The sequence below is a fragment of the Rhamphochromis sp. 'chilingali' genome, assembly GCF_963969265.1.
Source record: "Rhamphochromis sp. 'chilingali' genome assembly, chromosome: 20".
NCBI lineage: Eukaryota > Metazoa > Chordata > Actinopteri > Cichliformes > Cichlidae > Rhamphochromis > Rhamphochromis sp. 'chilingali'.
In genome coordinates, this window is record NC_137947.1 from 22,353,907 (window position 1) to 22,368,859 (window position 14,953).

At 38.7% G+C, this 14,953-nt stretch overlaps 1 protein-coding gene across 1 annotated transcript; it reads left to right on the top strand.

Moving 5' to 3' along the window:
* Window positions 1–1,697: 1,697 nt before the first annotated feature.
* Window positions 1,698–12,218, top strand: LOC308388438 (uncharacterized protein). The gene is made up of 2 exons (XM_080869192.1): window positions 1,698–1,721; window positions 11,374–12,218. Exon 2 carries the CDS (start codon window positions 11,411–11,413, stop codon window positions 12,191–12,193), a length of 783 nt encoding a protein of 260 aa, XP_080725318.1. The 5' UTR covers window positions 1,698–1,721; window positions 11,374–11,410; the 3' UTR covers window positions 12,194–12,218.
* The last annotated feature ends 2,735 nt before the right edge of the window (window positions 12,219–14,953 follow it).

A 14,953-nucleotide genomic window follows, 5' to 3' on the forward strand; every position in this document is an offset into this window, starting at 1 on the left:
CCTTCCTCTCCCCCCTCCTCATCTTCCTCTCCCTCCTCCTCGTCTTCCTCTTGCTCCTCCTTGTCCTTGTCGTCCTCTTCATCCTACTTCTTCACCTCCACGTCCTCTTCCTCGGCCTCCTCTACTTCTCACTCTTTCTGCTCCCTCCATTGTACTCCGCACACACAGCTTACCTGTATTATAGTGCTTAGGCTGATTGCAAAGTGAACTAATTATCTAAAAAAGTTTTCACATGTGAAAGTGTGCCAGACAGTTGGCAAATTAGTGTTAATGATAGCCATACATGTGTATACTTTTGCTAGGAGTGTGTTGGAAATTTGGTAATTGAGTGTTGTGCAGTGAATTGTGCCTGCAGTTTTGCAAAGTGTGTGTTACAAAATTGCAAACTGAGTGCAAAGCAGTTTTTGTGCTTTTAGTTTTGCAAACTCAGTGAGTGGTTTTGCTATAAGTCTGAATAGTTTTAGAGATTGTGCTACAGGAATCACAGTTAGGGTTTAAGCATTCAGAAAAAACTGTAATTACCGGTGAACTGCTAACAGTTCTCACAACAAATCAGTTTCTTCCAGTGAAAATATCTAATAAACAGAGAGTTTATTGAAGTTCAGTGCCACCATCTCCAAACCATACACCATAGCAGGTTTTTATCAACCCCACATTAAACCCATATGTCACTTCTACCACACACCTTATGTCCACATACATGTCCAACACCACCCCCACATACTTCTCTGCCACTTCTGACTTCCTCATGCAGTGGCTTCCTCTCTTGGCATTGTTTTCATCATTCAAAGCTAAGTAATCCTTTTACTTTTTCAGCTGACTCTCTTCACTTGTAAGCACATTTCCATTTCTATTTGTCCTGACCTCATGCACATCCTTTCCAGCTCGATGTGGTGGTTGCCAGTAGCTATTTAAGTCGTATTTGCCTCCCTCATCAAATTTGAAAAAGCACAATGTAAAGATTCTGCAAACTTAAATTAAGTAGAGAAAAAGCTAGCAAATCAGTATGCTTTTCCAAATGCTGTCTGTTTACAGATCATCACCATCATCAGTCAAGATGCAATTCTTAGTGGCAGACAAAAAAAAAAAAAAGCATTTTTCTTCTAAAGACATTTTTCAAAAATCAGAAGTATAAAATAACTTTAAAAAAATGAAGAAATTCACTGAAAATAACTTGAGTGTAGCTTTTCTCTCTTGAACTTCAAGACATTAAATTTTAGGTTGTTCCATCGAGATCAAGTCCAATTCTGGGATTTCCGATAGCACTTGAAAGCAGCAAACTTTGGATCCCTTCCATGTCTTTAACAGGAAATCACCCGTTTAACCCCATGTGTCAAGCCAAAGAAAACCCTCCTCACAGCCATTATGTGTTATATTTACTGGCAGACAAAAATAAATAAAAAGCCATTTATGGAGCCGTCACATTATATAGCTTATTAACGAAATATGTTTTAAATCCAGAAACTTTAATGCAGTGATGACAAAAAAGTATATATAAAAAAGTAAACAATAGGATTCTTCATGGGTCACTTATATTCAGAGCAGACAGAACTTTATTGTATTGCACTTAAGGCTGAACTCAGTCTCTTCCAGATGTGAGTTACAGCTTCCTAAGTGGGATACTTCCCACATCTTGACGTCAGCTGGATGTTTGACTTTCCCTCCCAATTCCAGCCTCACTCTGACGCATTCGCATATCTGGTCCTCAGCAGCATTTTGGGGTAAGTTACACAGCAGAAAACCATGAAAAACTTTCTCTATGCTTACTAACGCTGAAGAGGATTTAGTGTACACTAACAGCTGTCAAATGTGTATTTTTGGGTCCTGTTGTTAACGCTATGTAAGGATCAGAAAGCCGAGCCCTATGTGCATTCTCATATTACATTACATAGCTTATGCATTCCTGGTAGTGTGCGTTATGTAACAGAAATATTCTCACAAATCTTTTTGGTGAAACAAATATGCTCATGATGCTGGATTATCAATCGAGAGTGCCTTTAATTCACTGTTTTGTGTCTCTTCACACTTTACTGCGAACCCCTGAAAGTCTTTCTTCTGAGACTGCTGAACAAACACGGATTTCACAGAGATTAAACTTAGGCTGTTAAACAGGACAGAAATTAAAATTAAACTCCGACCCAAAGAATACAGCCTGATGTTTGAATTTTATCAGTGAATCACTGCATTAACAGACTCTTGCTGGACAGCGATTCATGTTTTTCAAATATGGGGAAGAGAAAGGAAGACAGTGTTCCATCCCAAATATAGTCACGTGAAAAGAAAGGTTTACACAAACCTCTGTGTCTTGGGAAACACCAAGTACAACACCGTGATCCTTTTCTTTTTAAGCCATTCTGCTGTGCGTGGGATCACTGACTTGTTGCATCACCCAGTTTCAGCCAAGCTTTAGCTTTGCTACAGATGGATTCACCTTTGACCCCGGAATACTTTGCTATACAAAAGAGTTGATGGTGATAGCGCTGATGTGCTCTGTTTGTTTTTCACTGAACATAGTGCTGTGCATTATGACCAAACATCACTATCTTGTCAAAAGGACACTGTTTCCTAAGTCCTCCAATTTAATGAGATGCAACTTTGCAAAGAGAAAAGAAGCTTTCTCCTGGCAATGATTCCAAACAAGCCATACTTGGCAAGCACTTTAAACTTTTCTATACCAAGTCTAACTAAATGCTCAATTTGTAAACTACTGTGTAGTGTCTTCTGATGATTTATTTGGTAGCTCCGACTATTCCTCAGTAAGATATGCCAAGCACGTGTGATTAAATGTATTATCACTAAATGAGCTCAGCAAACTGCTGTCAGCCAGATTTTCTGTCACAGTCTTAAACACAGGGGCTGAAGACACAAGGGGAATCTAATAAACCATGAATAGTAACGGCAACCTAGGCATAAAGGAATGAACTTAGAGAACCTAAGAAACTTAAACTCAAACATAAACCATGAACATCAATGTATATATGAACTCAAAACAAGGGGTCAAAAGACCCAGGATGGTGACATCGTCCACGTTTCAGTGACCAGCTTTTCATCATTCATCACATTCAGACGTGACTACTGTGGAGAAGTACAACATGTGGACTCAGAAACAAATTTTCTTTATGTAACTTTGTCTCAAATGATTTTTTAAAAAACTGCTAGGATTATAACTTTTCTTAACTGTTGCTACAACTCATCAGATATTTACAATTTCAATTATGAAAAGCTCCTGTAGAAAAATGGCAGTTACTAGCTATAAATCCTAATGTAACGATGGCTGTGTTGTGGTTCTGGGTCATTCGACTGCTTATTTTATTCCTTGTGATCCGTGGTTTGTTTAATCTTTATATTTATATTCTCTAGTGTATTTAGTTCTGCTCCTTTGTCTCAGTTGTTATACAGATCACTTCTTCTCTTAGCGTTTCACCGTCTTATGTCTAGTTCTTTGTATGCAGTTCATTCATGTCTATGTGTCTTCCCCTTATAGTTATAACGCTTCCTGTGTTATTTTGAGAGTCAGTGCTCCTTGCGTTTTGCTTTTAGTTTTGCTTCCTTCATCTCCTCGCCTGTGATTTACTCCACGAGTCTTCTGTTACCCATCTGTCAAATCATCTATTTCTGTTTCCTGTGTGGTTTCCTGCCTGTTTATTTCATTTTGTATTTTGTGTTTATTTCTCTAGTTTTAGGTTTTCATTTGTTCTGGTTTTTTTACACTGACTCCTTTGGACTTTGTGTTTTGCTGGACTTTCTACATCGGGCAATAAACAACTTGTCTTCTGTTCACCTTTGCCTCCCTAAGCGTTTCTGCATTTGGGACTCATAGATTTATGATATACTGAGATTTTTGCAGCCTTATAAGCCACTCTGCGTGACACAGCTTTAACAAACATGAGCAGAACAAGTATTTGTTTTTCCTTCTCCTTTTGGAACAGGAAATGGTCAACATTTTGTTTTTGTTAGTTTTCCTTGGGAATAGGATGGGTGTCGGTGATTTTGTGTTCATTTGATTTTTATTTGTGTAAATAGTTGTTCTTTATATGTTGTTGGTTTTGATGGCTGCAGACTGTAAAATGCTAATACATGCTCTGTCAAGCATGGATCCTATCCCTCCTCTGTTTGTTGTCGTGCTATATACCCTTTGACTCAGTCATAACAGCTGCTGGGGGAAACCTTTTTATTTCAAACCCAAGCATTTATTTTCCATTCCCTTTTGAGTTTGCTTTGGACTTTTCATATCAAGTTGATTACCCCCCTCGACATTTTTAGTGGTTGGTTACATTGTGAGATGGTCATTTTAAATTTCTAACACTTTTTCCCCGGTAATCTTTGAAAACAACACTGTTAGAAAGGCCAACTTTGAACCTCATGTCTAATTCTTTCATTGTTGGTCATATTTCATCTGGAGCAGCCCAGAATCTCGCTGTATATCTTGACACACTTTACCCTGTGTAGGGTGGGCAGACTTTAGTCCGTGTTGGCCGTGGCCACCTGTCGGCACCACTTTGCTCCAATCCTGAAGCAGAATTAGTCTGAACAAAAGGAAAACACTCACCCTTAAGGCCAATGTCTGTCTGAATGTCAAAATAAATAATTATTAAAAGCTGGTAATCATTACTCTCCACTTCTAGAATTTGCAAGCACAGAGCCAACAAGTTTCTTCTGTAAATGCAAAATTAAATAGGATTTCTCTCTCGCTTTATGTTCCTTTAAGACATTTAATGCAATATCCCAGCTCTTATGACAACCATTGCACTTGGTGGAAATGTTTGCTTTCTTGCAGAGAAAAGAAGCCTAATTTCTGTCTGGTAAATATAAAACCACAGGGAGCAGCTTTCAAGGTTAGCTTACCAGAAAGACAAGAAACAGACATTCAAAGTTGTATTTATTAGGTGGAGGCTGTATTTCAGTTGGTAACAGCAACTTTCCCAGTTGGCTGTCTGCAGATACCTACAGTAATGCACGTACGCCAAGTGCACATTGCACAGCTGTAATCACATTTTATCACATTTTGAGTGTATGTGTGTAAAGTCACACAGTTTTCTTATGTATCCAATTCTGCAGTCTCCAAAAATATTATGTTACAAAGAAAGAAAAATACAAAACGGCAATGAACCCTGAGATTTTATGTAAATCTCATCCATTGGTGAATAAGTGTAAGTACAACAACAACAACACTATAAGACTATTTGAAGTTAGATTGTCTTTTGTTTAATGTAACCCAAAGAAAGAATGTAGCGGTCAGCTTCATCCGGACTTCAAAATGAGGCTGAAAGTCATGTTTCTGCACTGATTGTATTGCCAAACCAGAAAATCTACCGACGGTCATAGAAACCACGATTTCAAAACAGTGTTTTCTCTGGAATCTCAAAGCACAGCTGTAATTTTCTAAGTGTGTTTGTCCATGTGAAATTCAATGTGGGCTTTCTGTGCCAAGCAATATATCCTTAACTGGGGTTCAAAAAGAGCACACCCATCACACATGTGTATGAGTGGGTGTGAGTGTGTGCGTGTGTGGGTCCTAATTCAAACCATCTGTAGATATCGTCCATATCGCCTCTCTTCATGTGTTGGTAAGTAAATATTTAATGCATTAAACGTACAGAGTGACCTCAGTTCATTTTATTTAGTCATTTATGAAAGCGGACCTGAACTGAAAGAGCTTTTTAAAAAATATAGATTATGTTTAAGTCACAACTATATTAGATTTTACTTTTCTCTCATTTTCTTGGCCTCTGTGATTAGTTCAGGTGTGTCTTGTTTTCCACAGCTGTATTCACTTTCACGATTGCCCTCCCTGTTTCCATGCTCAGTGTTCATTGTGCCTCTGGCAATAGTCTGCTTTTCACCTTTTGGATTTTATTTTTTGCTTTATGGATATTTTATGGATATTTTCAACAGCCTAATTAAATGACTCATTTTTGTTCAATCATACCTGTGTACAGTATTTGCATCTTGGGTCTTTCCCTCTACTCTACATAATCAGCAGATTGCGATGGAGTTAAGTTAAATTGGTTGGTTTCTTGGCATGTGCCTAGCTTTAAAGCATAGTCCACTAATTTTCAATTGGGTTGAGCTCAAGGCTGAGAAGGAAATCCTAGAAGCTTAACATTAGCCTGCTTTATTTAATTTGGATGTGTTTCTAGTGGAAGACCCGATTATGTCCATCTAGCTGCTGATTTGAGGTGAAGTTGAAGAATTTAGAAGTAGTCCCCCTCCTCCTTCTTGTTCTATCCACTTTGTGCAATGTACCAGTACTGCTGGAAGCAAAATAGCCCCTGAGCATGATGCTACCACCACCATGCTTGACTGCTGGGACAGTGTTCTTAGGTTTGAAAGCCTCACCTTTACTCCTCCAAACATCTGTTATCATTGTGACAAAAGGCACACAAATTGGAAATATACAGTAATTGTAGATTTACACAAGTTGGAACTGGTCAATTCAACAGTTACTCTAATAATTTCTCCTTTTTATGCTAACAAGAAACCACCAGCTGTAGTCAATTATAATCGCTAATGAGAACAGGCCATGATGCTGTCTTGTTACAATACATTGTAGATCAGCAACACGAATCAAGAGACTTAAATGAATGTATGCATATATTTGAGCCTTTATGTATACTTTTGACCCTGTGTGGATTGGAGAAAATCAAAAATATCATTGGATTTCTCCTCCCTCTATAAAAAAACTATTCTAATAAAGCTTTAAAAGCCCCAAATTACTATGACACTTATGCCCACCTAAGAACATTGTACCAACAGGCAAGCATGTTTGTAAACTTGTAACCACAACTGTATATTTACAACAAAAGCTTTCAGTGCAATATCATCGTGTGTGTCATAGTCCTCGGATTTCTATGCTTCTGTTTATTTTTGGATTTTGTGATTATTTTGAGGTTTTCTGTTACCATTTTTATGACGTTTTTTATGAGTTTCTTGTGTAAATTTACAAGATATTTCTCGAGTTGATAATGACTACATATCTATATCTCTGTATCAATATGTCTCCGATGTTCAGCTTTTGGCATATCATTTTGGTCATTATATGGCATTGAAATATTTAAGGTAAACAACAGGGCTGAGGTGTCTTTTACCTAAACTACACAGCATGAAACAAGACGCAGGCGAATAAGGCAAGTAAAAACAAAAACAAAGTTATTACAACAATAACATGCAACATTAATAACTACCCTTCTTTCATCAGTGTATCCATCCATCTATTTTCTTTCACTTATCCAGTTCATGTGGGCTAGATAGAATGAAGTGTATCCCAGCTGTCACGTTATTAATATAAGATTTCATGATAACAGGCAGCCAACTGATATCCTTTTGTCATGAATCGCTGTGCGGCAGGCAGGAGTTGGACCCAAAATGCAGGACTCACAGACTCGGGGAGGTGAACTCAAAACACAGCTTTATTTGCTGGTAGAACAAACATACAAAACTAGACTAAACTGGGAAACCATAAACTAAGAACTCACAGGGAGACACAGGGAGATCCACACACAGCATGAGGGACGACGCGACACTGACTCAGAGAAACACAGGGTTTAAATACACTGGGAAGTAACGAGGGGAATGAGACACAGAAGGAGGGCACAGCTGGGAGAAATCAGGACTGACGAGACAAGCAAAGCAGGACGCATTCACATGAGACACGGACCATCAAAGTAAAACAGGAAGTATCACACAGAGACGCGAACTTGACACAGTGGAGACAGCAACTAAGAAATACAGAGACATAAACCATAAGGCAGAGGTCTAAGAACCAAAATACACAGGGAAATACTCAGCTGGGAACACAAGAGACTAGACTAGAGAGAGTAACAAAAAACCAACCATGAGAACATAATGCACAATGCAGAGTGACAGAAAACAAGAAACTCAAACATGCAAAGACACACAATTACACAGAACAGAGGGGACACAGAGAGACATGAAGGGCAAGGGATCAAAACTAGAAGCCATAGAATAAATCACACACAAGTACAATAATACAAAAATCACAAAGAACTAAAAACGCTGGGTCAGGAGACCCAGGACCGTGACACCTTTACTTACAGTTTTTTCTGAATGCTTAAACCCTAACTGTGATTCCTGTAGCACAATCTCTAAAACTATTCAGACTTATAGCAAAACCACTCACTGAGTTTGCAAAACTAAAAGCACAAAAACTGCTTTGCACTCAGTTTGCAATTTTGTAACACACACTTTGCAAAACTGTAGGCACAATTCACTGCACAACACTCAATTACCAAATTTCCAACACACTCCTAGCAAAAGTATACACATGTATGGCTATCATTAACACTAATTTGCCAACTGTCTGGCACACTTTCACATGTGAAAACTTTTTTAGATAATTAGTTCACTTTGCAATCAGCCTAAGCACTATAATACAGGTAAGCTGTGTGTGCGGAGTACAATGGAGGGAGCAGAAAGAGGGAGAAGTAGAGGAGGCCGAGGAAGAGGACGTGGAGGTGAAGAAGTAGGATGAAGAGGACGACAAGGACAAGGAGGAGCAAGAGGAAGACGAGGAGGGGGGAGAGGAAGATGAGGAGGGGGGAGAGGAAGGGTAGGAAGAGTAAGAAATAGAATTGCTGATGACATCAGAGCTACAATAGTGGACCATGTAATCAACCGTGGAATGACCCTGAGGGTAGCTGGCCAACGGGTCCAGCCTAACTCGAGCCGCTACACTGTAGCAAGTACCATAGGGACATCTTGAAATGAGAATCGGTTAGTACAGTCACTTCGCACAAAGATTTGTAGCACTGCCATATGCCAATGAGAAACACACCAATACCATTGATGTAAAAATACTGAAATTGTTACTTTACAGAATTGCTAGATGACCAGATGCTGGGGGCAGAGGAAGCATGTTCACTGCAGACCAAGTAACCCATATAGTCATTATGGCGGTTGCAAATAATCCTATACTTGGAAATAAACACTTGTGTTTGTTTTGATGTGTTTGAATAAACACCAGTACTTGAAGTTTGGATCCCTCTATGCTTATGGATCTATGACAGAAGTATGAGCTCAAACTGACATAGCCTACCTTGTGCACAGAGAAAGCAAAAGCCAGAAGTGTTTTGTACTCATACCATCAGTGTGCAGTTGGCGCATTGTGTGCTTAGTAGATGATGGCTTGTGTGTACTGTTTGATACGGAAACACCATTTTTACGAAGGTGTGAAGAGTTTATCTAGCTGTGTTTGCTTTTGCAAGAGAACTACAATGTTTTGATGATTGGGTGACAGGTTTTCTTATTTGTGTGAAGAGTTTTGCAAAATTAGCCAATAGTTACAAAAAATGTGCTTAAGCAATCAGAAAAAACTGTAAAGGGTTAGCGTTTGGCATCAGGACTTTCTGCTTGATTCGATTTAGGAATGGCATTGTGTGCAATCACATCCGTGCCTGTCAACCGTGTCTGCTAGAAAGCTTTGAATTCAAACCTTTCCTGTGTGTGTGTGTGTGTGTGTGCGTGTGTGTACTGTTTTTACTTTATTTATTTATTTATTTATTTTAAATTCTTGTTCAGGATCTATTACTCTAGTAATGACAAACTCAGTTCGCTATTTGTTATTTTCAGTGACTGAATAAATCAAACTATAAAAACGAACTAAAACTGCAAACAAAAAAGAGAAAAAAATAAGAACATTGAAAGTCATTAATAAAATATGTTCAGACTGATGTCTCCCTGTTTCAAGCTCACACAGTCAATACAACTTTATCTGTTTGTTTTCTGGCATGGTCCCAATGTTGTGACCCAGGGTTGTGAGTTACAGTGGTGTGAAAAAGTGTTTGCCCCCTTCCTGAATTTGTCTTGTATGTTTGTCACATTTAAATGTTTTAGATCATCAAACAAATTTAAATATTAGACAAAGATAACACAGGTAAAATAAAAAGCAGTTTTAAAGTTGTTTTTTTTTTTTTTTTTTTTAATTAGGGGGATATTAGATCTAAACCTACATGGCCCTGTGCGAAGAGTGAAATATTCTACGGACTGACAAGGCAAAAGTTTTTTGGATCCACAAACTTTTTGATGGTGTGCATCCCATTTTGTTAAAATTAACAAAGCAGTGTGATGACTTGGGGCTGTTTTGCTGCCTCAAGACTTGGAAAATGTCCGGCCATCCGTCTAATCTCAAGATGAAACGCACTTGGGTTCTGTTGTAGTCCTTTATTCCTCATTAGGTGATGTTTCATTTTGTGCCCAGTCTTGCCTGTGTGAAGTCTGTCTTGTCTCTGTGTTTCTGTTCCTTCTGTTCCTTCTGGTTGAGTTTTGATTGTCTTGTGTGTGCTTGGTACAGTTTTGCTTCCCTTTGTCTCATTGGCTAGAATTAGTTCAGCTGTGTGTTTTTTCTTCAGGCATCTCGCCTCTGCCTTCCTCTTCTCTTGTCTATTTAAACTTGTGTTCTTTGTTGCAATCTTCCTCATGTTGTGTCCCATGCATTTTGTATTTCTTCCATAGTGCCTAATTTGTAAGTTCCTCGTTCCTGCCTTCTCAGTTTTTTGTTTGTTGTTTTGTTCCCATGAGTTTAGCAACAAAGCTGCTTTTAGCTTATTTCTCGATTTCTCAAGTCTGCATTTTGGTCCCACTCCTGTCTGCCTTACAGTCAGCCCTAAAGCTTTTACCACTGAAATGGATGTTTCTTCTTAAGTGCTGTACTATTTTATTATATGATCATTCCCATAATGTTATCATCCACTCTGGAAACTGAGCATTTATACTTAAACTTCTATATTATGGTGCATAGAAATATAATAACTAAGACACGAAAAAGAGAGCACATTACACCAGTGTTACGTTCATTACACTGGCTTCCAGTGCATTTTAGAATACATTTTAAAATCTTGGTACTGACTTTTAAAGCTTTGAATTGTGATCCCCCTGCCTACATTTCTGATCTTTTAGAACCCCACGCTCCTTCTCGCAGCCTGAGATCATCTAATCAAAGGCTGCTGGTAGTCCCACGAACACGTTTTAAGCCCGGAGGTGATAGATCTTTTAGAGCGGTGGCTCCCTCCATCACTACGTTGCCTTGATTGTATTTATTCTTTCAAAAAGCAGCTTAAGACTCATTTATTTAGATTGTCTTTTAATTAGATTTGTGCTGTATGTTTGATTTTCTTTTGTGGTTTTTATCCTGTGAAGAGGGCTATTTACATAAATTGAATTGAATTGAACTGTAAAAAACAATAAAAAACTAATTAAAAAAAAACTGAACAGACCGACTGTCTGTTCAGAGAATAGTAGCCTTTCTTTCTAATTGTTCATTCATTGTTCACCTTGATAATCATGGTCAGAATTTACTAAGACTGCAACAATAAGTGCGATTTGCTGATAATAATGTAATGTTGTGTTTAAATGCAGGACTGATGAAGATGCTCGAGACTCTTCTTCAGCAGTGATGGCTGCTTTCAGCCCCCCTGCCCCTTTCCTCTGTGTGCTGCTGTGTGTTTCGGTGGCTCTGCAGCGATCTGACTTGCACCTGGCTTATGTAACCCACAACAGCTTTTTGTACTACTCCTGCAGCCAGGACCCACAACCCTGCAGCATCTCATCGCTTACAGATTGCGTATGCAAGGACATCCAGCTCTCCACACTGCACCGCCTGCAGTCGCACTTGTCTCCTGTTTTCCAGATGAGACGCTTAACCGTTTGGTTCACGTCACCGTCAAATGCAGCACGTCTGCTCAACAACTCAGAGGTGAGGCACCTCACACTGATCTATTGCGGATCCAGTGGGATGCCTCCTTTTAATCCGGAGGGATATTTTGCCGTGCACCACCTGGAGAGGCTGACGGTGGTCAACCTGCCACAGAAGCCATTTTATCCCTATCCAGATTTGAACAGAGCCAAGACTGGAGACCCAGACAGAGAAAACAATGCTGACTTAGACACAAATAGGTACAACACAGAAATAGACACAAATCTGGACTTAAGGAGAGATTATTTAAGTCTGTCTCCAGCACAGGTCCAAGACATCTTCCTGGGCAGGGAGCTCGGAGCAGAGTATTATGAACAAGCCAGACTGGGAATCATCCACAAATCAGTGCTGGAGGGGGGAGCAGTGGTTAAAGCATACACAGTAAAGACACACATAGACAGCAGTGGTGCGCTGCCTTTCCCTGAACTCCACCTGCCGAAATTGCCAGAGACATCTGTCATATATGTCACTTTTGTATACTGATAAAAAAAATAGTTTAATCTCTTTTAAAAGCAGGATTTCAGTCATTTGAATTAGTGGTGAAAATGTCCACGTTTCTTGGAAACTGAATGCATTTGAAAGAGTTTACATTTGTTTTTGCATTCTTGTCCTGGGAAAAAGTTTTGGTTCACTAACTTTAATCACATCAGGCGGCCCAAGAGTTTGCACAGTTGTTTAATTGTGTGTTAAAATAGGCCAATCACAGAGGGTTTTCTGTTTCTATGTTTATGCTGAAGGCAACGGTTAGAAAGTACAATCTGTTTCCTTCCTGTGTTAGCCAGCCGACCAATATTTACTCTTTTGTTTCCTATGCAGTGCTGTGAAAAAATATTTGCCCCTTCCCGATTTCTTTCCTCTTTTCACATATTCAGCACAGGGTTCAGATCGTCAAACAAGTAAATACAAAATACAGTTTTAAAATGGCAATTTTTATTTATTGAGGGAAAACTGCTATCCGAATCTACTAATTGATGACTCATACAGGAGGTCACAAAAGAGCCCATAACATAATCTAAGTGTTGGCTTCACTTCAATCAGTTAAAATCAGAGTTCATGGTTCAACAGTAAGAAAGAGACTGGGCAGAAATGGCATCCATAGTTCCAAGGAGAAAAATCACTGCTGACCAGAAAGGAAACAAAAGCTTGGGAAAATATTCTATCGACTGATCAAAGCAAGAGTCAAACATGGTGGTGTTAGTGTGATGGTCTGGGGCTTTTTTGCTGCTTCAGGATCAGGACATAGACGACTTGCTGTAATTGATTGAACCATGAATTTTGATCTCTAACACAAAATCCTGAAGGACAACTGTCCAGCCATCAGTTCGTGCCCTGAAGTTCAAGCACACTTGGGTTATGCAGCTACCAAGCAAACCTCTAAACAGGCGATTTGTGCTTGTAAAGCCTCCAGTGTGGCTAAAGTAAAAAAAATACTGTGGGCCAAAATTCCTCCACAGAGATGTGAAAGACTCATTGTCAGTTATCACTAATGCTTGAATGTGGTGCTTGCTGCAGTAACCAGTGGCACAACTAATTATTAGGCTTAGAAAAATGACTTTTTCACATAATGCCAGGTAAGTTTGGAAAACCTTTTTCTCATAAATACATTAAAAACTGCATGCTGTATTTATCCTGGTTGCCTTTGACTAATATTAAATTTTGATTGATGATCTGAAATACGTGTGACAAATTTGCAAAAATAAATAAAAATGGGAAGGGGGCTGAATCCTTTTTCACAGCACTGTATGTGATAAAAAATGGAGAATGCAATGAAAGCTGTGGTCCACTTCCTTAATCTAATGTGAGGCTGCAACACCGTTTCATATACTGCAGCAGTTTTATTTTCTGCATGTCATAATGTCAAGCACAGTGAATGTTGTGAAAAGGTGGAGGGTCCCTAATTGCAACTAAACATTCAGCTGTTTCAAAACGATTTGGTGTAATGTTGACTTATAATAACTTCACTTACACACAGTCTCACGTGTCTGCCATTGCTAGAAAAAAAAATAAAGAAGTTCATTTGTAAGCAAAACATGTTTTTACGAATCCCTCCCAGTTCTGCTTTCTCGAGCTGACTTTTTATTATTTTTTGTGCGATCAGCAGAGTTTTTTGTGAAAGTATTAAAAACAACTTTTTGTTGTTGTTGTTCCAGTTACAGCCTAATTTTTCTATGTTTTTATGATTTCATGAGTTCAGTATAATTTCTATGATATAGTGAAGATGGATTCTCAGCCCACCAAAAAGCTCCTGGTATAGTGGAAGAAGTTGGTCTTCGAGGATGTTTTTATGAAAAAGCATGGGCCACACTGTAAATACCTTATTTTATAGATAAATTTGACTTATTTCAAAATAACTCTTTGAAACTTTTCCATAGATTGCACAAAATCTGAATATAAAAATGAAAGCTTTTTTGGCTACGAGTGCAGAAATATATGAGCTAAATTGTTTGGGGTGGCTGTGGATTACAGAACAGGACATCTACTAATGAGACAAATATTGAACCTTATGTTGCTCCTGATGCATTCGCTGGCATGTGACTGTGTTCTTGTTAGATACGCTCAAAAAAATCTGTCTTTGGATGAACACAATTTAATCATGGCACCTTTTTCCATGTGATTTAACCAAGTACAATAACCCATTTTTGATCATGTCAAACCAACACATTTGGCATTTGGTGGTTTAATGTAATCAGATTACGTTGGATCACCGTAGTATACTTGCATTGACTTGAAGTGACTGATTTAAGTATGTAGAGTGAAATTTGTTTTAATTCATTCTACACAAGTTAAAAACTTTAGGAAAACACAATGAAATCTTGTTGTTGGAACAACTACTTTGTTAATCAAGGCAATTACTGCTAGTCTTGCTTAATGAACCGCTATGGGGTTGATGATTTCATAGAGACAAAGAACCATTTGCACTTACATTCATGGGTAATTTAGAATCACCAAAACCTAACTCTAATTACACACAAACCAGCCAGATTGTGGATTTGAAGCCAGGCTCTTCTTGCTGGGAGGCAACAGTACTAACCATCACGCCACCAAGCTGTCAATCCAGGCTCAACAAAGCTAGGAAAGCTATGATTACAAGGGTTGATGCAGAACTTTCTGCAAGTTTGACATCTAATGTGATCTTGTGAATGTCGTGAGTCCAGGTAATGAACCACTCTTACTAGATTGTATCATGTCATCTCAACAAGAACAAATTAAGTTGCTGAATTTCATGTAGATGCTACATGATTC